The 24,485-nt window shown below is 42.4% G+C and overlaps 1 protein-coding gene across 2 annotated transcripts in view; it reads left to right on the forward strand.

Moving 5' to 3' along the window:
- The first annotated feature begins 1,092 nt into the window (after positions 1 to 1,092).
- Positions 1,093 to 24,485, forward strand: part of LOC143140982 (TGF-beta receptor type-2-like) — a 32,474-nt gene continuing 9,081 nt past the window's right edge. Inside the window, exons 1-8 of one of the 2 annotated variants that reach the window (XM_076302176.1) lie at positions 1,093 to 1,375; positions 4,912 to 5,056; positions 6,445 to 6,653; positions 9,059 to 9,124; positions 10,306 to 10,462; positions 14,091 to 14,293; positions 17,354 to 18,141; positions 18,678 to 18,819. In XM_076302176.1, coding sequence (XP_076158291.1) covers positions 1,300 to 1,375; positions 4,912 to 5,056; positions 6,445 to 6,653; positions 9,059 to 9,124; positions 10,306 to 10,462; positions 14,091 to 14,293; positions 17,354 to 18,141; positions 18,678 to 18,819 — 1,786 coding nt within the window. In that variant the 5' untranslated portion in view covers positions 1,093 to 1,299. The remainder of the gene's footprint in view (positions 1,376 to 4,911; positions 5,057 to 6,444; positions 6,654 to 9,058; positions 9,125 to 10,305; positions 10,463 to 14,090; positions 14,294 to 17,353; positions 18,142 to 18,677; positions 18,820 to 24,485) is intronic. The other variant, XM_076302177.1, reaches the window with a different exon arrangement.

Raw genomic sequence — 24,485 nt, forward strand, 5'->3', positions numbered from 1 at the left:
ATCTCCAATCAACATGTTACTTCAGAAGCATGGAAGGGAGGGGTGCAAATTGAATGACTGATTTCCAAAATCTCACCCACTCCTCACTCTCTCTCTCTAGCTCTCTCTCTCTCTCTCTCACTCTAGCTCTCTCTCCCTCCCTCTCTCTCTCTCTCTCTCTCTCTCTCGGCCTGTCCTCTACCCCTATGCTGCCACACAGAGGCCTGAGAGGTGGCTTCCCGTGGCCCTGCATATGGACTGTGGTGAGAGAGGAGGAGCCCACCCTTTGAGACGGGTCTGCAGCTGCTCATGCCTTGTGGCTTTGGCGTGCCTTGGTTGAACATCCAGAGAGTGGTTTCTGTACCCATTTCTAGAGATTTTTTTCTGACACATATACATAGGAACCTTTAAAAAAAAAAAACATGCTCACAAAAACATACAGTGCATTTTCACAGGTCATGTTCCTGCCCCCACCACCACCCACACACACACACACACACCTACCTTTATGGTTTAACGTGTGGATTTGTCACTTGGAGGGCAAAAGGTGACGACGAAAACCTGACATCATGGCCGGAGTATGCCAAGTGAAAACATATGCTGCCATTTTCAAACGTAGAGCTTAGATTTATTGGCCTTACTGTGGACATAACCTCTCAGTATGTTCAATCAAAAAAGTCTCTTAAAGCAAGGGCTCATGATATTTTTCAAAAGCTCGTATTTTACCTTTCATAGGCTATATACCAATTGTATCTAAGATGATGTGTATTTAGCTACATGTTAAACCCCCGAAAACGCCGATAACCTGAAGAATGAATGAAGTGTGTTGCTGATGGCATTGGATAAGTAACATTTCGAGTAGTTTAAAATTCTGTACGGTTTTCATTGTTTACTTCCTTTTCCCACTTCTTAAAATGGACATGTCTGCCTTTTTGAAACGTGTCGCTTACCGACACAGCTATATGTTCACATTTGGAACTTAATGACAGGTTTTCGAATTCAAGCAAGCCGCAGGCACAGGCGCACAGTCAGACAGGCAGAGAGGCGGGCTGGCGGTTGCGAGGGGGAGAGATCGAGCGAGAGTCCTACCCTTTTTCAAGATTTCCTGTTTTACTCAGTGAGAGAGAATGCGTGTATGACTTCAAACTTTAAGCTTAGCCCCATGTGAGAGCTTTTCAAAACGAAGAGGCCGCCAAGAGAAGAACATGATGGAAGTATACGTTGTGTAATGCCTCTTTGAAAAGGTGAAACGGCGGAGTCTGGGCTTTATCGACTCGAGAAATTAATGAGAAGACGAGGAGTAAATTTGACAGTCTTCAGATGGAGCGAGTTTGTCTTTCCGCTTTTTGGTATGGACTGCTAGTGCTAAGCGGCGGTGTCCTCATCGACATAACAGGTGAGATGAGTTCCGTGTAGGCTGCTTTCTTTGTTTTCACTGACTATGTAAATTACTTTGTACATTTTTGACACACTCTGGTTGATTGGATGTCATTATGTAGCATCATTCCCTCATCCATAGCCACCCATAATTAGTAGCCTGCAGTCATACAATTTTTTGCAGCAGGTGGCCTTCACGATTCACTGACCAAGTCAACTTCACTTAAAGAATGCTGACCAAAAACGAACTTTTTTTAGACCTACGTAAAAATTAGTTCTTCAGAATGTATTAAAATCACCAATACGGTACAATTTAACACCATGCTGTCCACAGAGTACAAATTACGCAAGGACACATTGTGTGTATTTTCGAGATATACTTGTTGAAGCAGATTAACTTGAAGGATGAACACAATTTGCCATAGTTTTGTCTGCGTGTGTGTGGATTTTGTGGTTGTTTTCGAAAAGAATGTGCCATGTTGACCTCACAGTGTATCCTGGTTGGTACAGCACTCACAGTGGAGTTGTGCTGTGTTTCAAAGTTTTTTTCTATCACCCGACTTTTTGAGCTTCTCTGGTGGTCTCACTATCAGACAAAATTGTAGTAGGCCTCGGCTACTTTTTTAGTACGAATTCAAACATCATTTTAGGGAATCTACAAGGGATTAAAACATACTCTCTTCCCTAGTTAACCAGACGTCTCCATTTAAAAGGCACCGTGGTTGTCGGTGGCCTCTTATTTACCATTGCGCATCATACTCTACAATTATGACTTGGCAGAGTGTCAATTCACGCTGACCAAAGCTCGCCCTCATTTGAAGTAAAATGACATACTTGTGTGTGTGTGTGTGTGTGTGCATTTCTATGGATATAATTATGTGAAATACACACTCCCATCATTCAGTCACTGAGTAGGTCTACATGCTAACAGGTAGAGCAGTTGTAAGTGTGTAGTGCTGCTGTGTAATAAATTAAAAAAAAACTACCCTGTTGCTTATAAAGGATTAAGTCCCCATCTCTCCTTGCTTTCTTCAAAGTTCTTTGTCTCTTGTGAATAGCATGAGCAGCATGAGTTGTGTTCATTTGTAATACCCTTCGTGTGAATCACTCCCAACCTCAGGAGCCTGGTTTGGCCTCCCACTGAGGCTTGTTTAGTCTTGCTGGCCAGTAGTGGTGGCAGAGTGGTTGTTCTCTCTCTCTCTCTGTCCTCACTCACTCACTCATTAACTCACTCACTCACTCACTCACTCTCTCCTCACTCACTCACTCACTCACTCATTAACTCACTCACACACACACATAAACAAACACATACATAAACACGTACACACACACACACACCCACACACACACACACACTTACACACACACAGAGACACAGGGTTTGTGAGCATCTGGGTGCCATGAGCGAGGGCATATTTGTCTAACCAGAGGTCGAAAGGAATCCCTGGCATTAAGTATGAACTTGATAGTAGTGTTAAAATCTTGGACACGGGTGTGACAAGCTTCTGTCAACAGATTGTCAACAAACGCAACAGTTATTCAGTTAAAGGGAGGGCAAACAACCCGGAAACAAGCTGTTGTGGTGATGGGCAACTTGACAAAGTCGTCGTGAGATCACGTGGTCTTCCCCATACTAACTGCCTGTCATGAGTGTCTGTGTTTCTGTCGCTGGTTTGTGATGTGGATTCAGCAACTTAGACAGGCAGCCAGTCAGACTGCTTCAGCGCATCTTGATATTGATGATAGTGTTGCATAATGATGTTTTTGCATATATACAGTAATTAAAAATATATGTCAATGAATAACATAATGAGGGGCCATTTCCATTGGCGGGTTGCCTTGTCAATTCAAAATGTAATATGAAAAAGGCTAGTTAGTTGGTTTGTTATATAGTAGTAGTTGTTATATAAACATTTTTTTCATTGAATTCATCAGGATGACATGATATATGTTGTGATTTGAAATTTTGGGTCATATCACATAGCCCTAAGCTCAGGCAAAGTCTCTCTCTCTCTCTCTCTCACTCACTCACTCACTCACTCACTCACTCACTCACACACACACACACACACACACACACACACACACACACACACACACACACACACACTCACTCACTCACTCACACACAAAGCCATACACTGAATCTCCTCTGCTAAAGTAATTAGCCCAACCTGATGTCATTGGGTTTCTGTTTTTATTACAGTCACTATGGCATGTCATTAAAAGTGAGAGGAGTCTTTTCACAGGCCACATGGAAAAGCAGAGCGACTGGCAATGCAATAGATACCTTTCTACCTCCCTCTCTCTCTCTACCTCTCTCTCTCTTTCTCTTTCCCTCAATTTCTCTCTCTTCTCTGTCTCCTTCTCATGCTCACTCAGTCAGTCTCCCTCTCCCTTGATGTCTACATCTCTCCTTCTCTGTCTCTATCTATCTTTCTCTCTGTAGTCCTCTCTTTCTCAATGAATTCTTTTTGCTTTCTCTCCCTTCCCCCCCTCTCTCTACCTCTCTTCCCTTCTCTTCATCCCTCTTTCTGTCTTTGTCCATCCTTCACTTTGTCCATCCTTCCTTTTCACTTTACTTTTATTCTCTCTCCCTCTCTCTCTCCCCCTCTCTCTCTCCCTCTCTCCCTCTCTCTCTCTTTCTCTCTTTCTCTCTCTCTCCCTCTCTCTCTCTCTGACATGCCTACCCTGTGTATGCTGCTCTCAGCTCTGTTTCAAGAGGAAGGCCTCAGTCCTTACAGTAAAAGTCGCTGCCTCTCACACCCTTGTGGACTCTTCGTCTGACTGCTTCTTCTCTCTGTCTTACTAAACACACCACTGCTACAAACACCAGACTCATGCATGTTGAAGTCACCCACATTGTATAGTTTTGAAGCCTCACAGGGAAACTTTACATTATATTTCAATGTGGGCCATATTTTCAACCTTCAGCCATGTTTTTAGGACCAAACTTTCAGTTTGAACAAAACCGTTAAGAATCAGTGCAGTACTGAGCTTGACATAGCGACATAGTGTCACGTCAAAGTGAACCGCTTTGCCATTAGTGGATTGAGCAAGGCACCTAACCCCCCACTGCTCCCCGAGCGCCGCCGTTGAAGCAGGCAGCTCACTGCGCCGGGATTAGTGTGTGCTTCACCTCACTGTGTGTTCACTGTGTGCTGTTTGTGTTTCACTAATTCACCAATTGGGTTAAATGCAGAGACCAAATTTCCCTCACGGGATCAAAAAAGTATATATACTTATACTTATACTTATACTTATTGTCTGCAGTCATGCCTTGGTCACACATGTACAGAATATTTGAATGCAAGCATTAACTTTACGAATTTGATATATGGGTCTGTGTTTGTGTACTGTACACGGATGTACATGTTGTATATGTATTTGCTTTTGTTTGTGTTTATGTAGTGTTTATTTTGCTTCACACTTACCTGGAACATGCAAAACAATAAACTTGTAATAAATACATAAATACTCAAACACATTCATGTTACATTCATATAAAGAGTTATTAAACTATAATTCTATGTCTCTTCTGTCTCTTATTAGATGGTATGATGATTCCGAGAATACGGCGAATTTGCAAATTCTGTGATATGAGGGAGACCACCTGCCCTGACACAGGGTCCTGTGCCTCACAATGTGAAATCTCTTCACTCTGCACTAGTCCTGAGGACGTCTGCGTCAGTATTTGGTAAGTGATATTAATCACCAGGTGCTCGCATAAATATTACACAACAGTTTAAACAACTGTCAACCAGCACTGGACCCTGGACTGTAGCCTACACAATGTTTAGTTGATTGTATTCTTTCTCTGGTCACTTGCACGCTGCACACAAATGTGCTTAAAGCAACACGTTGAAAATGAACCCAGTTATATGTATGGTTATTGTTATTATGATGATTTATATTATTCTGTTTATATTTATGTCGGCTATATAACTTTTATATACTTATAAACATTTATCCTTTAAACTGTTAATTTGTCATGATGAAGTTTATTGTTATTATTGTACACCACTTTAAACATAAACATGTATTAGTCAAAACATATGAGTATTAGTCAAAAAGAACTGTCGGATGGATAGAGTTATTCAGTGAAGTCAAAGGGGAAGTCTTGAAATAGTCTTCCCTTATTATGTTCAAGATGGTTGTGTTGCAAACGACTGTGTGGTGACAGGCTTGGGATGCGACGGGATGCACTGACAATGTCTTGATCCAAATCAGTTCTGCCACTCAAGACACTAACTAGGCCTACCTGAAAGATGTGGAGCAACCTTGGAAAAAGCAACAACAGTAGAGTTGACGCTGGTGTCTTTTGGAGATACAGTTGTCAGTTGCCAATTTCATTCCTTAAAGGCTTTTCTGGCATTTACATTAATACATTTTTCCATCACCTGACCCATATACCTTTAAAATCAACTTAGACACGATCTCAAAACTAGCTGCATAGAAAAGCATGCCTTAAAAAGGTAGCTGTTGCTTTAAAGATGCCCTCCAGCCATTGATTAACCTTTAAAAACCATCTTATAAGTATAAGTGCCTATTTATATACCTACACGTTTTTCTTTTTCATGACGAAAAAAATCCCCTCATTTTCAGAGCTGAAAATGTCTTAAAATGGCTTAAAATGGCTTATGCATCTCTAATCCCTCTGCCTCTTTTGTGATGTGGGGAGCCTCTTCCCCCGACACTGTGTACAGCTCTGCCTGTTTTGTTAATGTAAGATAGCTAACTCTGACACATTAGCTTGCTTATCTTGTAAAGCTAACTGCGCTGAAACAATTTTCCAGAAATTATTTGGTATATTCAGTCAGGATAAGGGTTCCATTTGTTGTTACGCAACAACAACAAGCTATTCTGATTTTATTCTGAAATGTAAACTAGCACACTGCCCGTCTAAAAAAAAAAATCTAATGGGCATGTTAAAAATGTTACGTTGATTTTTGCTAGAGAGGGTCTTTAGAGGGGGAAATCCACGTAGAAACCAAGTTATAATTTATAAATCTATTCTATATATGGTAACCATATATATTGTAAGTTAATGGACATTGATCTGTTAACCATGCTGTCCATTTCTAGGAGGAGGAAAGATGACAACGTGACCATGGAAACAATCTGCCACAACCCGGCACACCGGCTGCACGGAGTTCTGCTGGACGACTACAACAAGAGCAAGTGTGAGATGAAGGAGATGAAGAGTGGCCAGCCGGGGTCCCAGCTCTACATGTGCTCCTGCAAAGAGGACGAGTGCAACGACCACGTCTACTTTCCAGGAAGCATTAGTCAGGGTTAGTGTGTGTGTGTGTGTGTGTGTGTGTGTGTGTGTGTGTGTGTGTGTGTCTGTGTCTGTGTCTGTGTGTGTGTTTCTGTGTGTGTGTTTCTGTGTGTTTATTTGCATGTGTGGTTCTCTGTTTGTTGAGGCGGTCTGGGTATGTGTGTGTTGTTTTGTCTGTGTGTGTGTGTTTTCCTTATTTGTGTGTGTGTGTGAGTGCAGGGGATGTAGATTAGAAGAAAATATTGGGGTGAAGATGCGTCTGTTCTTTTTTTTTTCCATTGCAGGTTCATACATGTTTGACCCGTCTTTGTCTAGCCAGAGTCATTTACTCCCCCATTTGATTTGTTTGATGTTTTTATCGTTTTGGTGCCTTGTTTGTTGTGTCTGTGTGCTGAAAAGTCTTCTTTATTGGGTTGGCTCAGTTAGGAAGAACGTCAGACACTCTTAACTGCGTCTGCAAAGTCAGGAGTCAAGTCTGAACATGGCCAAAGAAATATGTGCTATCCAAACAAGCACTGAAGGAAAGCGTACAAGATCATACTGATTGCTGTGTGTGTATGTGTGTGTGTGTGTGTGTGTGTGTGTGTGTGTGTGTGTGCGTGTGTGCGTGTGTGTGTGTCAAGAAGTTCAAGTATTTTAGCTTGAGGCAATACATTCTGAATTGTTGGTGTGTATATCGGTGTGCTTTGTGTGTGTGTATTTATCTGTGTGTGTGTGTGTGTGTGTGTGTGTGTGTGTGTGTGTGTGTGCATGTGGCGGTGTGTTTGTGTGTGTCTGGCTGTATGTCTGTTGGTTTATGGACTTATGAAAGATGTATTATTTTGCTCATACAGCTAGTGAGTCGTCAAATAATCAGAACTCTAAATCTCTGAACACTAAGAGAGTGGACAGGGAGGCTTCACCGGGCGCGTAACTGAAGCGTTCCGTTTTGCAAAGCGTGTGCTGCAACAATTAGCTTCCATTATAATCAATGGAACTGGCTACACCAGACGTGATAGCGGCGCGTACGTTCAAAAAAACTAGACCAGTCTTCTAAAACTATTTTTACGCTACGCGAACGGAGCACTTCAGTTGTGGACCCGCTGTAGCCTCCCTGTTAATCCTCAGTTCCACCTAATCACGTCCTCTCCTGTCCAGACATGGGTCATTTTTTGCATATGATAGACGGATCTACGCCTTGTTATCTATGTAATTCCATGGTCCAGCTGTATGGCCCCTCTCGCCCACTGCAGTCCCCTGAGCGTCTGCCTTGTTGCCCTTACTGTACATCAACACAAAGAGGTCACAGTCAAGACTTGTCTCTCGTCTGGGATTGGTTGGTGGAGTGATTTACCTAAAGCTATTCGTTCTAGTGATAGTTTTAGGATTTTCAAAAGACTCATCTTTTTATCTTGTATCTATTTAATTAATTCCCCCTTATAGAATGTCAGTTATATGTATGGTTATTGTTATTATGATGATTTATATTATTCTGTTTAAATTATTTAGTTCTATTGTATTTATATGTTATATTATATTTATGTTGGCTATATGACTTTTATATACTTATAAACGTTTATGCTTTAAACTGTTAATTTGTCATGATGAAGTTTATTGTTATTATTGTACACCACTTTAAACATAAACATGAATTAGTCAAAAAGAACTGTCGGATGGATAGAGTCATTCAGTGAAGTCAAAGGGGAAGTCTTGAAATAGTCTTTCCTTATTATGTTCAAGATGGTTGTGTTGCAAACGACTGTGTGGTGACAGGCTTGGGATGCATTGACAATGTCTTGATCCAAATCAGTTCTGCCACTCAAGACACTTCTGGACCAGAAAGTCATTGAAATTTGTTTAAATATGTAAAATATGTCTACGTTGTTGAATGTGTTTGTCACAATTGGCCTTTTATCGGACTGTGGAAAAGCTGTTTCAGTAACTGAGGCTGTGTCCACACATGTAGTCAGCTATTTTCAGATATCAGAGATTTTTTGTTTTTAATTGCGGAAAAATTGGAGATTTTCGAAAATGCCTGATTCAGTGTTTGCGTGCAGACAGGGAAAAGACAGGGAGTTTTTGGGTGGTGGTGTGACATTTTCTCCTTTCGTGCATGGTGGTGCATGTACATGTGTGTCTTATTCTTATGTGTGTGTGTGTGTGTGTGTGTGTGTGTGTGTGTGTGTGTGTGTGTGTGTGTGTGTGTGTGTGTGTGTGTGTGTGTGTGTGTGTGTGTGTGTCTTATTCTGTGTGTTTGTGTGTATGTGTCTGTGTGTGTGTGTGTGTGTGTACGTTTGTCTTATTCTGTGTGTGTGTGTGTGTGTGTGTGTGTGTGTGTGTGTGTGTGTGTGTGTGTGTGTGTGTGTGTGTGTGTGTGTGTGTGTGTGTGTGTGTGTGTGCGTGCACATGTGTGTCTTATTCTGTGGTGAATGATTTCAGAAACCCCTGCTGTCCCTGATGGAGAGTCAGCGAGGGATACATCACAACCAATGGGACACCTACCAGGTCTGGCACACCCACACACACACACAGACACCCACACTCAAACACACACACTCACACACACACACACACACACACACACAAACATGCACAGACACCTACACACACACTCTCAAACCCGTCTCTCTCTCTCTCTCTCTCTCTCTCTCTCTCTCTCTCTCTCTCTCACACACACACACACACACACACACACACACACACACACACACACACACACATACACACACACACACACACACACACACACACACACAAAATAAATGATCATTACCCTTACAGATAGATAATAGTTTACATGTAAAACAAAGTCAGAAAAAAAAAACATAAGGACTTTCAGTGAACTATAACTTATTTAACCCAGTTTGCTTGACCTATTTGACTTTTGACTTGTACTTGAATCTGTCTAGTAATGTATTCAAATTGATAATGGCATAAACTTACACCTGAACTTGTGAGGTGCTGGCAAACTGGGTAGAGACTCTAGACAATTAAAAGCGTTCTGTTGCACACTCATACTTTGATGCAAATTATTTTAATAGACCAGCGTGACTCTGATGGATCGCTGAAACTCTGTGAAAGTAATTGGCATCAAAGTTGGAGTGTTCTACAGAACCTTTTGCATTGTTCCAAATGTATCCAAGCCATTTCCTGACAGGTACTGTGTAATTATGTGTGCCACTCATGGCCTTAGCATAGACAGTGCTGCACTTCACTAAGCCAGCTTACTTATAATGAAAGGGTATCTCACTAATGGTAAGCTCTGTGCTGTAATAGTACCTGTTAACCCTCCCCCTGTTATTCTTTGCTGCTCACATACTCATTCTGCCATTTTGTGCCTCTTTACGGTAATAGTATTCACAGGATAAGCTTCATGTGGATCACACTTTAACAACAGGGGTTTGCGATGCACTTTACTCAGGTTACTAGATACTGTAGCACAACATTTTACAGTGAAATACAAAAGGAAAAAAAGAGCATTTATGTTGAAGGTAAAGGTAAAGGTGACTGGTAGAGAAGCTAGCAGGTTCACGGACGGGCGGAGGCAGGCATCGTACCATGGCCGACTGATTTCCAGTTACAAGAATACAGTAAAGTCAAGATAGAGACAAAACTAATAGCAATCTTATGAAAGTCAGACCCATCTGATACTCACTCCCTCTGACTGTCCCACGTTGACTCCACAGTGCAGATAGGCCCAGGTGGTGAGACGAGGATACGTAAGCTGTGCAAGTTCTGTGACGTGCGACCGAGCACCTGCAACAGCACCAACAGGAGCTGCCACAGCGAGTGTGAAATCACATCCATCTGTCCCGACTTCAACGAAGTCTGTGTTGCCATCTGGTAAGCACCTTATAGATATATACAGTATAATAAAAAATTATTTTGGTGGTGGTAGCGTAATGGCTAAGGAGCTGGGCTAGCACCTAAAAAAGCTGTAGGTTCAATACCTGGTTCTTTCACCATTGTGCCCTTGAGCAAGGCACTTAACCCCTGAGTTGCTCCGGAGACAATGGCCCTTGTAATATAATTGACATAATGAGTCGCTTTGGATGAAAATGTCCGCTAAATTAAGAAATGTAAATGTTTTTGAATATTTGTATTAGCGATGTCAGCATTAGTATCTGGTAAGCAGAGTTACTTCACTTTCTTCTCAAGAAGACATGCAATTACATTTTGATTACATTGCAGCCTTTTTTTTTATCCAAAGCAACTTACTGTACAGGACATATGTACAGTATATTCTGCACATGCATCATATAGCACATGCATCTGTATGTGTTTGAGATAACAAATAGGTAACAAATGCATGATCTGTGTGTGGTTACCACTTTGCTCTATCAGTTGAACTATAGGACCACATGTGCAATTGTAAGAACATAGGTCGTCAAAGCCTTCCTCTTAGGGGCTGATCAAGCATCTTCAAAGGTCTTTGTGTTGAAGTGTCATTTTCAGTTTGAGCCAATGCTGTTATTGTATGACAAAAAGCCTCGTTCAGTGGTGGAAGTTTTGTTGCCTGATGGGGAAACAACTTGACTGGGTTTTCGGTCATTGCATTCTCACTAGGCTTGGGTATCGAATATCGAGTATTGGTTGGAACCGGGACTATCTTTGCGATTTTCCCGGAATCGTTCAAAAGTTTAAATTTCGATTCCTACTTTCGATTCCCAGTCTGCCGACAGGAAGAAGAAACGTCTGAACACCAACGAAGAAGCGCATAGTTAATAGAATTAAAATTCATGGAGAAGGTCAGACTATTTCATTCAGAAAGCAGGGTTCCTGAGGATCCTTAAAAAGTCTTAAATAGGCTACAACTGAATTTTCGAAAGAGAGGTATTAAATGTGCGTTTTCCTACTAATTTTAACCCCCACCCCATTTTGGATGTCTACAGAAGTTACCAAAAATATTTTGGCGAAAGAAAATAATTGTGTGTGAATTACCTTCACAGCTATAAATGCCCAATTTTAGGGTCTGGACTGCTTGCTTTTGAAGCTGGCTGTACTGTACATATTTGGTTTTGCTTACTGCTGAGGCTGTTCTTCACCTGTGTCTGTAGTAGCCTAGGGCTACTTGCCAAAGACATGTGCACTGGACTGGATTCCCTTAAATATTTTTTTCAAAGTTAACTAAGCTATTTACATATTTTAATAAGCCTACTTTATATAATTTACTATGTGCATCTATTGTCCATATGCAGCACAGCAAATTAAAGTTAAACAGTCTTATATATCTTTTTGCCGTGGTATAGTCTTAATTTTCATTTAGATGTCTTGAAAAGGTCTTAAAAGTCTTTAAATTTGCACTTGGAAAATGTGCAGATACCCTGAGAAAGACCGTTGGTTAGCTAGCTCATTTAAAATATCCTAAACTTTTTTTGACCCTGCCTTTAAAAAAAATCGGAATCGAGAATCGTTAGGAACCGGAATCGAAATAAGAAATCGGAATTGGAATCGGAATCGTTCAAATTGAAACGATACCCAACCCTAATTCTCACTGTGCATAGACTGAAGACGCCCATGCATTTTTTTTTTTTTTTTAAACAAAATGCAGAGGGAACCTCAAGAAAACTTAAAGAGGGCTGCAGACACAGACAGGGAGAGCTGTGAGGAGCCAAAAAGGCTGACATCTGGCTTTGGGAATAAAAAGACTCGTGTTTGGGGACAAGAAAGGGTGCTACACAGAACCTACCATGTCTGAACTTAAGTGTCCTTTTTCATCTTTCTGTCTGCACACAGAGAGTTCTCGACTGGGTCAGTTGGTCCCGACTGTAAATGTTTTTGCCAAAGGGACAACTATGAAGAACCCTTAGTTAGAGGGAGCAGGGAAATAGTTTGTGTCATGGGAATAGTGATTATGGCATTTTTTTATGGATCACTGCGTTTAACGGGTTCGCTATTTAGAAGCCTGTGTTTTGGCCCGTTTTTTTACTCTTTGGTCTAAAAATGAATTATTTTGTTGTTGTCTATTTTATGTGAGATCTGTTTGATATTATCTCTGTGTTTTGCATTTAAGTGTAGTCATGTAGCCAGAGATGGGAAACCCAACTTTAGAAAGTGAATTCTACCACATTATGTGATGGGATCTAAGAAAACCCATCACATGGATTTTAGCAGAAATGAGGGATTTTCCCAAATTATTCTCCCACATATTTCTTCCAACCATTCAGTCAAAACCAGCCGATTCTTATGGTGTGGAATCCCAACCTCAGACTCAGGAAAACTATGACTTTAACGCAAAGTGTGGTCGGATTTTATGCTGGAAGACTTTTAGTGAAGACATTTTGTACCCTGGGGTTCCGACTTGACTTCAAAATCATTCTCTCCACTCGCGGTGGCTTCCGTTGCAACAACACAACTAGAAGCGAACTTCACTCTCATTACAAATAGGCAAGGTAACATTGCCGCATTGTGTATAAACTATAGGACAGTGTTTTATGCAAATCAAAAAAAAAAAAAAAACATATTAATACCATATTAACTGCCCCCATGTATTAACCTCATAGCTTAAGACATTTTGCAAAATCAATGTACAAACCTCGGTTAATAGTTGGGAAATTATGGTAATCACAAAATTAAAACTACAAATAGAAACATTCGCTTGAGACATTCTTATTCTTGCTCAACCATAGTTAGCCGTTGTAATAACTTATTTATGCATTCCATGTAAAGACAACACAGAAACGCAATCAGGTTACTGCGGGAATCCATATTTGTTTTCTTAGCTGATCTCAAAAACACACTTTTTTTGGAATTCAGGATTACTAAAGTTGGGTCCTCCGAGACAGGTGTAGACCCAATACATTGCAGGACTTTTACTTTCTGAAGCCAGATTTCCCATCTCTGCATTTAACCCAGGGTGTCCGTTAGAGCGAGCAGATTCAAAAGTTTTTTCTCTTGGGGTTTAGTCTTTACTGTCACCATGGTTACAACATGCTAGTTCATCGTTTCCCAACCTTGGGGTCAAACGAATTCGCTTGCTAGGACATTTGGGGAAAATACCGCTCTTAACTGGCTGTTACAGCAGAGATGAGATGCACTCTCTCACAACATGTTGTGAATGATTGGGGTAGCCAACGTTTTGTGACATCAAAATAGGGTCATCAAAAAAAGTTGGGAACCCCTGCGCTAATTGTTCACACAAGACTGTACAGTAATATGATGTCACAGTCATACGAAAAGAGCTCACAAAAGTAAGAAAACGTTATAGTTGTCAATAAAAACATTTACTTCCACAAGGTTTTTTACCTCTTTTCCTGCACAGTGTTGAGTCAAAGGCAAAATCTAGATACCCAGCTATCAAGTACTCAATATCTGTATAGAAACTCAAAAAAAGAAAAAAATTGTTTCTTTTTGCAAATTTATTTTTTACTTTTAGCAGCAGGGGTAACAAACGTTTCACCCTTGTGGCCTTCACCGGTGTGTCATACTCAATATGTGCAAATGGATCTGTTACCATGCTGTCCATTTCTAGGAGGAGGAAAGATGACAACATAACCATGGAAACAATCTGCCACAACCCGGCACACCGGCTGCACGGAGTTCTGCTGGACGACTACAACAAGAGCAAGTGTGAGATGAAGGAGATGAAGAGTGGCCAGCCGGGGTCCCAGCTCTACATGTGCTCCTGCAAAGAGGACGAGTGCAATGACCACGTCTTCTTCCATTCACTTCCTGGTAAGTGATTGTGTGTGTGTGTGTGTGTGTGTGTTTCTATATGTTTATTTGCATGTGTGTTTCTCTGTTTGATGAAGCAGTCTGTGTATGTGTACTATATGTTGTTTTGTCTCTCTGTGTGTGTCTGTGTGTGCGTGCGTGCGTGCGTGCGTGCGTGAGTGCGTGCGTGTGAAGACATGATACTGTATATAATTGAGAACACCCCCTGGTCCACCGCAGCTTAGTTTAGGGCTCAGTAAAACAAGAGGCAGAGTGTTACAGCTGGGTAGCTGTTTTGTCTGGAGACGTAGGTCGCAGTGCTGGGATGAAACTGTATGCAGACTTAAGCCAGCATCCCCAGGAAGAACAGCAGAAGAAGCAGCAGCAGTAGCAGCAGCAGCCAGTTACATTTCCGTGACCTGGCTCTGTGCAGTCGCCAGAATTGAAAGCATCTGTACACAGCAGCGTCATGGAAAAACAACACACACACACTTCTCACTGAGGGAGGCATTGCTGGGTGGGTGGAACTGCGCACACGTGTTAGTTATTCAACGTGCAGCCGATGACAAGACAACCCCCCCCCCCCCACACACACACACACACACACGCTCACACACACACTCTCCCCTCCCACCACCGGTCCTCTACTGCGACCACCTTCGTCCTCTTCCCGGCCCAAAACAGATATGAATAGGGCCTCTGTGAGCAAAAAGCCAGCAGGTGTAAATAGAAGCACAAACACACATCAGATGCCTGTGCTCGTGCGTGGAAACACGTGGTCACAGTGTGGAAGAAAGAGACAGAGAGAGAGAAAGAGAAGTTCAGACATTGCAAACAGTTTGTGCAAGCTGTCAACAAGGCTTTGGCATTATCTCTTACTTCTTTTGTCATTTTGTTTGTCTCTCTCTCTCTATCCTCTCTCTCTCTACCTCTCTCCCCCCTCCTTTTCTCTCTGTGTCTTGTTCTTTTCCTGTTCTATGCTTCTCTATTTTCTCCTGTCAATTCAATTCAATTCAATTCAAAAGCTTTATTGGCATGGCCATTCATAAAGAAAGTGTTCCCAAAGCATACAATATCTGAACTCATCAAAACATAAAATAACAGTCCTAAAACAATATCTGTGATTATATATATATATATATAAAAGCACACACACACACACACACACACACAGACACACACACGCACACACACACGCACATACACACACACACACACACACACACACGCACATACACACACACACACACACACACACACACTCACTCACACACGCACGCACGCACATACACATACACACACACACACACACACACACACACACAATCGTGCACGCACACAAACATTTTAGTTTGTTATAAGAAAAAAATGAGCACACATAAAACAGACAAAAAAGAGAGACAGTGTAACAGATTGGGGATGGGACTGCATCCTTCTCTCACACTGTGTAGTGAGGAGACATGGCCCTATCCCTCCTTTTCTCATTTCTCTACTTCTGTGCCTTTTGTTCTTTCATCTCTATATCTCTCTTCCTTTCTTTCTCATCTTTTTTCCTCTCTTGGCCCTCCATATCTCTCTCCCTCTCTCTTCCCCTCTGTCTCTCTCTCTCCTTCTCAGTCTTGCTCATTCTCCCTCTCTACCTTTCTATCTTTTTCTCCCTTTAATCTCCCTTTTCTCTATTTTTTCATGTCTCCTCACCTTTCTCTCTCTTTCATTTTCTGTCCATGAGCCTGAACTGGCTGAGGCTCTGAGAAAAAGGGAGAGAAAGAGGGGTATAGAGAGAAAAAGAGGGAGAGAGAGAGAGAGAGAGAGAGGGAGAACTAAGCTGAGCGTTCAGACATGTGGTTTCCTGTCTGCAAGCAAAGAGGGTTAGAAAAAGCAAAGCATGATGGTAGCATGGTATGTCATATGTCATGCGACCGACACCACACCCAACCTCCCCATGGCTCCCTAACACACACACACACACCCTACACACACACACGCATACACACACACACACACACACACACACACACTCAAGTTTCGCAACACAGGCTGTTTCCTCTGCTTAAAGCAGCGCCTCATCAGACAACATGTTAACAAGCCATTTACAAGGCCCCCAGAAGAACACACACACACTCACACACATGCACCATACACACATGCACCAAACACGTTTGTTGTGCTTTGCATTTCATTCCTCTTGACTTCTCGCAGAAGGAGACATAACTGTCACACACATAGGCTACTACACACAGTCTGTTTGGAAGCTGTCCTATTTGACGCAGACGTCTCTTCAGCTTGACCACCCTCCCCCATGCTGTCCTCATGCGGAAAGAGACACGGGCACCTGAGAGTTATTGACTCCGGTCAGAGGAGCGGAGACGGACCGAAGAAGGGGGCTGTTGTGCTCTGCTGGGCAGTCCTAGGGGCTAGTGCTAGTTTTGGAGAGGCGTATTGACATTCCACAGTGAAGTGCTACGTTCCTCTGTCTGCGCGTCGTCGACAGGACGGAGCTCTGCACTCAGAGTATGAAAGCTGTAGAAACATACAGCAGTGTGTGTGTGTGTGTGTGTGTGTGTGTGTGTGCATGTGTGTTTCTTATGAAGTATTCTATGACACACACACACACACACAGACAGACACACACCACACATATCTGTTAGATAGACAGAGAGACACACAAACACTCTCACACACATACAGATGTCTAGGTGTCATGCTATTTGTGTATACATTATTCTGAAGCACACTCACTCGTTTCACACTAGGTTTGTATTTCACCAATTCTGCATTGGCAGTTCCCACACGAGCAACTTCCCCTTCCGGGGGTAAAAACATTTCTGCCAAACATACACAGATTTGGCAACGATAGGCGTTTGCTTACGTTTAATACACACCCTTTTTAAAAAGAGGAATCAGAAACCGAAAACTGCTGATCTTGGAGCATACGTTGCGGCCTCATTCAGGCTAAAGCTAAAGTATTTTCAAGTGACCTGCATTTTGTGGTACTATGAATAATTGAATAAGTTCAGGTCTGTTTTGTTGAATATCTATAAGTTATTCATCCCCAACCCCTGCCCTCTCTACTCTACAAAGATCCAAAGGACTTCCAGGTGGTCTTCGTGATCCTGGTCAGCCTGGTTCCGCTGCTGGCTTTGGCCGTGTGTGTGATCGTCAGCTTCTACGTCTACCGGGTCGGACGCCAGCGTAAGCTCTGGGACGCGTCCGGCGTGCCTCGGCCCAAGCGCAAGGGCAAGGACTTCAGCGACGTGCATGCCATCATGCTGGACGACGACCACTCGGACAGCAGCTCGACCCACGCCAACAGCCTCAACCACAACACCGAGCTGCTGCCCATCGAGCTGGACGCCCAGGTGGGCAAGGGCCGCTTCGCCGAGGTCTACAAGGCCAAGCTCAAGCAGGGCGCCTCGGCCACCGGCGAGCCCTTCCAGACGGTCGCCATCAAGATCTTCCCCAGCGAGGAGTACCTGTCATGGAAGAACGAGAAGGACATCTTCTCCGACGCCGACCTTCGCCACGACAACGTGCTGCACTTTCTAACTGCCGAGGAACGCAAGCTGGACAAGCAGTACTGGCTCATCACGGCCTACCAGCCACTGGGCAACCTGCAGGAGTACCTGACGCGCCATATGGTCAGCTGGACCGAGCTGCGGTCGCTCGGGGGGTCGCTGGCGCACGGCGTGGCACACCTGCACAGTGACCGCACACTCTGCGGGAGGCCCAAGGTGCCCATCGTGCACAGGGACCTGAAGAGCTCCAACATCCTGGTCAAGGGTGACCTCACCTGCTGCCTGTGCGACTTTGGTCTGGGGCTGCGGCTGGACAACTCGCTGTCGGTGGACGAGCTGGCCAATAGTGGACAGGTAAGAGACCGTCACATTTGCATGGTAACTAATTTCTCTTATCTAATTGTCCAAACCAAGTTGAATTGGAGGAGAAACAATCAAGTTAAAGTAAGCTTGGAGACCTGTTCAGAATGAACACAGAGCACTAGTTGAAGCACTATTTCCAATAGGACATTTAGCAGTGAGTCCAGTGCTGGTCATTTTGCTGGATCTTAATCCCGATTGATGTTGAGTCTATACACTTATCTTTGATTGTAAATGGCCTTAGTTTTGGAGCTCAATGAAGTGACATCTGTGGCACCCAAGGCTACTTAGGACTAATAAATACTGTAATAAACTTTATGTGTACATCATAAGGTGTGTATGGTTAAATGGAAAAAGGAATTTTATCCCATGACTACTTAGCAAGTCCTAAATACATCTCATAAACACTACTTCTACCTAAAAGTTTAAGTCAGTTTATCAAGCCTTTTGTATGTTGCGACTGAATCCTGTAAGACTCTGTAGTGTCTGACCGAGTACCTTTGCGTGTGTGTTTTGCTGACCTCACCCAGGTGGGGACAGCCAGGTACATGGCCCCAGAGGTGCTGGAGTCCCGGATCAACCTGGAGAACACAGAGTCCTTCAAGCAGACAGACGTCTACTCCATGGCTCTGGTGTTGTGGGAGATCACCTCACGATGTGATGCAATAGGAGGTACACTATCTGTCTATCTATCTATCTATTTATCTATCTATCTATCTATCTGTCTGTCTGTCTGTCTGTCTGTCTGTCTGTATTTCTAAGGAATGCAGCCATATTCTCTGTGTTGATTTTGTTAGATAGAAAAGGCAACATAGTGGGCAGTTATACTTACTCATTAGCTTGAAAGTTAATATAAGACTTAAAGGGATATTCCACCATTTGGGGAATTACACTCATTTTCCACCTCCCCTTGAGTTAAACAATTGATTTTTACCTTTCTCCAGTTCATCCAGCCGTTTTCTGAGTCTGACGATACCACTTTTAGCTCCAGCCTAGCATAGATCATTGAATCGGATTAGACCATTAGCATCTCGCCTGCTAGCATCACGTTAAAAAGTGACTAAGATTTCCGGTCATTTTTCTATTTAAAACTTGTCTCCTCTCGAGTTAGAAAGTGTAATAAGACCAATGGAAAATGTAACATGGCTATTTTCTAGGCTGATATGACATGGACCTATACTCTCATTCAGGCGTAATAATCTAGTCACTAACCAATTTGTCTGCTGCAGCTCAACCTTGTTGCTGGAAGTTAGCCTACAGGGACTACTTTCAGATGGCCCATGGTGTTCCTTGGAGGTGGAATATGACTATAATTCCACAAATGGTGGAATATTCCTTTAAGGTGGTTTTGTGTGTGGAGGGGTGTATAGATTTTGACTTGCTTTCGCTGTATCAACATAAAGGTGTTTGCCCTGAGATTTATCTATTGAGGAGGGGAAAGAGAAGGATGAGGAGAAAGATTAGTGTCCACTGGCCTCGCTAATGTCCCATACTTCCTGTTTGTCTGTGCCAAGGCCCGGGATATATATGTGGGAATCGCAGAAATAGCCGATTACCTATGGCAGCCCACAAGGGCCATATTTCTTTGGGGTTTGTTTTCACTTCCCCTCCTACTACCCCTCCCTCCGCCTCCCTATCCCTCTCTCTCTCTCTTTCTCTCTCTCTCTCTCTCTCTCTCTCTCTCTCTCTCTCTCTCTCTCTCTCTCTCTTTCACTCTCTCTCTCTCTCTCTCTCTCCCTCTCTCTGGCTGTCTCTGAGGATCTGTTTGTGTTTGTTAGTGAAGGCCTGTCTCCATTGTGTCAGACCACTGATAGAGCGCCTCTCGGTGCCCGCCTGATCCTGTGCCCACCACCACTTCCTGTTTTCACACACACACACACACACACACACACACACACACACACACACACACACCACACACACACACACACACACACACACACACACACACACACACACACACACACACACACACACACACACACACCACACACACACACACACAAACACCACACACACACACTCCGCTGGGGCCCTTTAAATATAACCCCAGGGCTCCACTGGTCTGGCCTGGACCCGTGAATGAGAAAACAACTGCAGACGAGTGACCCTCAAAAATACATACGAGCCCCATGAAGACATCATTGGCGTTTGTCCTCACTGGCGCTCGGCCACACCGCACGCAGACATAGGCTAGCTGGACGGGACGCAACTGATGGACCAAACCCAGCGGGTTCGCTTAACTTAGCAACACTGCGGCCACGAGCCAGCTCTGAACGAGGAACTGCACAATGTACGATTTTCAGAGAATGTTGTGAAACGTATATACAGTATATACAGTATATATATGCACACAAGCATTACCCCAAAATGCTGTGCATTATATACCCAACATTTGTTTATTTATACATTCGTCTGTCCATCCATCCATCCGTCATGACTGCCGGTGTTTATTTTCTCCACGGCTGTTTTTCCAGTGTTTGCCTGAAATGCAGTCTCCCACAAGGTGCCTGTGTTTCCACTGGGCGCTCACAGGGCCCACAGCAGCGCAGCGCTGTCCACTCAGAAGTAGGGCAAGTCTGACCAGGCAGACTGTGGCCGGCCACACACTCCTCTCTTTCCTTCTTTCTCCCTAATCCTCTAACTTTCTCTCTTTCTCTCTTACTTGTTCTCCCTCTTCCTCTATCCCTCTCTCTCTCTCTCTTTCTTTCCTTTCGTTCCTCCATCTCTCTCTCTCTCATTCTCTCTCCTCCCCTCTCCCTCTCCCTCTTCCTCTCTCTCTCTCTCTCTCTCTCTCTCTCTTTCTCGCTCTCCCTCTATCCCTCTCTCTTTCTCTTTCTCTCTGCGTAGGCCCATGTCTCCTGCACTAAGCCTGCAGCCCTGGGGCTGAAAATAACCCCCTTCTCCTACGCACACCTTTCTCTCTCTCTTTTCTCTTTCTAGCTCTGTTTCTCTATGTTTCTTTCATATATACTTTTACGCACGCGCGCGCGCACACACACACACACACACACCACTGGGTATTGGGGCTGTATGTCTTGTAGGGATAAGGTGAGCCTAGCAGAGCAGTCTGATCTCTGCTCATTTACTGGCATGGAGATGGGAGAGTTTTTAAGAAGGCTACATAGCCAATGCTTTATAGGTGCAGTCAGCGGTTATCCCATTAGAGATGGGAGAGTTTTTAAGAAGGCTACATAGCCAATGCTTTATAGGTGCAGTCAGCGGTTATCCCATTTCACAAGATGTCACCACTGTGTAAACCAACTTCCTCTGGAACAGCACAGTCCGGGAGAGACAGAAATGGGAAGATGTTTCAATTATTAAGGCATCATTAACATGAATGAGGCCAGACACCTGCACACTCTGAAATGGGCTTATTGCGCATTACCTCACATTCGTTTATGTTTATATTGGAAGTTTTTAGCATGATGAGATGAGTTTGTCCAAAACAATGTACATTATATTTTTGTCAAGGACAAAAGAAAACAAAATACACCAGAGAGGTATTCCTAGAGAAACAGTGTGCACAGTGTTTTGTTTTTGTTTAGGGGACAGGCTTTGCGTCAGAATAATAATACGCTTTGCACCAGGGTTTGCTTTGCGAAAATAGGGCCATTTATCTCACTCTCTTTGAAAATAATGGGTATAGACTGAAATTGTATGAGAACTGATCTGAAATCAAATAGAACACGTTTCTTCATTGATGTTATGAAATGATATTTGATATGGAATATGACGAATGACATGAATACATATCAAAATATCCGGTAACGCTTTAGAATAACATGTGCTTATTAGGTATTAACAGTGCATAATAAGCAGTTAACAATTCATTACTAACAGTTAGTTAACTGTTGTTATCCTTTAATAACATTAACTAACTGTTAACATGCAGCTTGTAAGTGATAATAAGCAGCCTTTTAAGTTACTTACAAGCATATTTGTTAACAGTTGTAAGTGTTAACAAGCAGCTTGTTAATGCTTGTTAATGGTGTATAAGACAAAGAGGTGTATAACTAATACGCTTATAAGACCTTTCTTACCTATTTGTAGTAAATTTTGCAGTCCCCCAATCTAAAGCGAGGACCATGTAGCCTAAAGTTCCACAAGCCCAACCTTCTATCTCTCTATACTGTATCTCTCTATCGAACTTGGTTCAGCTGTGAGAAATACACCTTCAAAATTTTTGCAGTGAGCAGGAATCGAACCCCGGTCTCCCGCGTCAAAGAGTGCATCGCTACTTGTTGAGCTACACTACTGTTCCTAATTGGCTGATGGAAATTATTCCGATGTTCTATATCATACTAGCTATGCTTTTTACAAATATGTTTCTGATGGAAAAGTGGTGTTTAATTTCCATAATCTTTGTTCAGTGAAGGCATAAAACAGTTTGTCAGTTTGTCAGCAGTCTAAAGATATGCCAGCTTTGTATATAGTTTGGTTATCTAGCAACCGAGGCTTAAAGACGATAAGTGGGTGCGTTCAAAGCTCTGGTTTAAAGTTGCAAACATAGGCGAACGTTCGTGATCGATTTGAAACATGTTTCAGTTTGCCTTGAACAGAGGCGAACATTCGTGGTCTGTTTCTGCATTAATTAAACACCACTTTTCCATCAGAAACATATTTGTAAAAAGCATAGCTAGTGTGATATAGCACTTCGGAATATAGAATCAAAATAAACAATTTCATCAGCTGTACAAGAAAAGTAGTGTAGCTCAGTAAGTAGCAATGCACTCTTTGAAGCAGGAGACCGGGGTTCGATTCCTGCTCACTGCAACAATTTTAAAGGTGCATTTCTCACAGCTAAACCAAGCTAGATAGAGAGATATAGTATAGAGAGATAGAAGGCTGGGCTTGTGGAACTATAGGCTACATGGTCCTCGCTTTAGATTGGGGGGCTGCAAAATTTACTACAAATAGGTAAGAAAGGTCTTATAAGCGTATTAGTTATCCACCTTTTTGTCTTATACACCATTAACAAGCATTAACAAGCTGCTTGTTAACACTTACAACTGTTAACAAATATGCTTGTAAGTAACCTAAAAGGCTGCTTATTAACACTTACAAGCTGCATGTTAACAGTTAGTTAATGTTATTAAAGGATAACAACAGTTAACTAACTGTTAGTAATGAATTGTTAACTGCTTATTATGCACTGTTAATACCTAATAAGCACATGTTATTCTAAAGCGTTACCAAATATCCAATTCAGTTTACCTTGATGCCTATTTTCTGTGTCAATTTCTTGTCCTATTGCTATAAACGTTTTATGGTCAATTGGTGTAACCAGTATTTTGTCTAAAAGACTAATAATGTACAAAAAAGTTAATATGGATAATGATTTAAAACTCTACTTCACTGTAATAATTGTTGTTTAAACCATTTTTACTCAAATGGTCAAAGAATAGACATAAAACAAGATGTTTATAGCATATGGTCTTGCTCAGTACAATGAAAAACCCATATAATTTAAATTTAGAAATAAATATAATAAAACATATTCTCATAGGATATTACAAAATAAACTAATAATTTCATGAGAGCAATTGCATGAACTCTAGGAGGTGTGACATATTAGATATTTGTCATTTTTATGGTTATACTATTTGAAAATTTAACTGGCTGTTAGTTCTATCTTTTGTTTAAAAATAGTATACATGTCATATTAAATAATAAGAATACAACAGAAATACAGTATACACTTTAGCAAATCTCAGGCATGTTTTGTTTTAAAGGTTTAAACATATTTTTAATTTTCTCATCTTACCAAAACTTATATGTCCCTGACCCACATACTGTATATACACATAGGTACCTATATGGATTTACATAAAGAACAATACACACACACACACACACACACACACACACACACTAACACACTCATACAAAAATGTGTGCACACAGACACAAACACACACACAAACACACACACACACACACACACACACACATAAACACACACACACACACACACACACACACAGACTTATCCACACCCACATGCACACACACACGTCTCCTTCAGATGAAGATGGAGCAAGTGGCAGAAAACGAGACAGAGAGAGAGAGAGAGAGACAGAGAGAGAGAGACAGAGAGAGAGAGAGAGAGAGACAGAGAGAGAGAGAGAGAGAGAGAGACAGAGAGAGAGAGAGAGAGAGAGAGGGAGAGAGAGAGGGAGAGAGAGACAGAGAGAGAGAGAGAGAGAGAGAGAGAGAGAGAGAGACAGAGAGAGAGATAGAGAGAGAGAGAGAGAGAGAGAGAGAGAGAGACAGAGAGAGAGAGAGAGAGAGAGAGAGACTGCATGACTGCATGTAAAAAAAAGACCTGGCGAAGA

This window comes from Alosa pseudoharengus, unplaced genomic scaffold, assembly GCF_046254945.1.
Source record: "Alosa pseudoharengus isolate Yale_2024_CS ecotype anadromous, Long Island Sound unplaced genomic scaffold, YU_APseudo_1.1 YU_APseudo_1.1_scf_23, whole genome shotgun sequence".
Taxonomy (NCBI): domain Eukaryota; kingdom Metazoa; phylum Chordata; class Actinopteri; order Clupeiformes; family Clupeidae; genus Alosa; species Alosa pseudoharengus.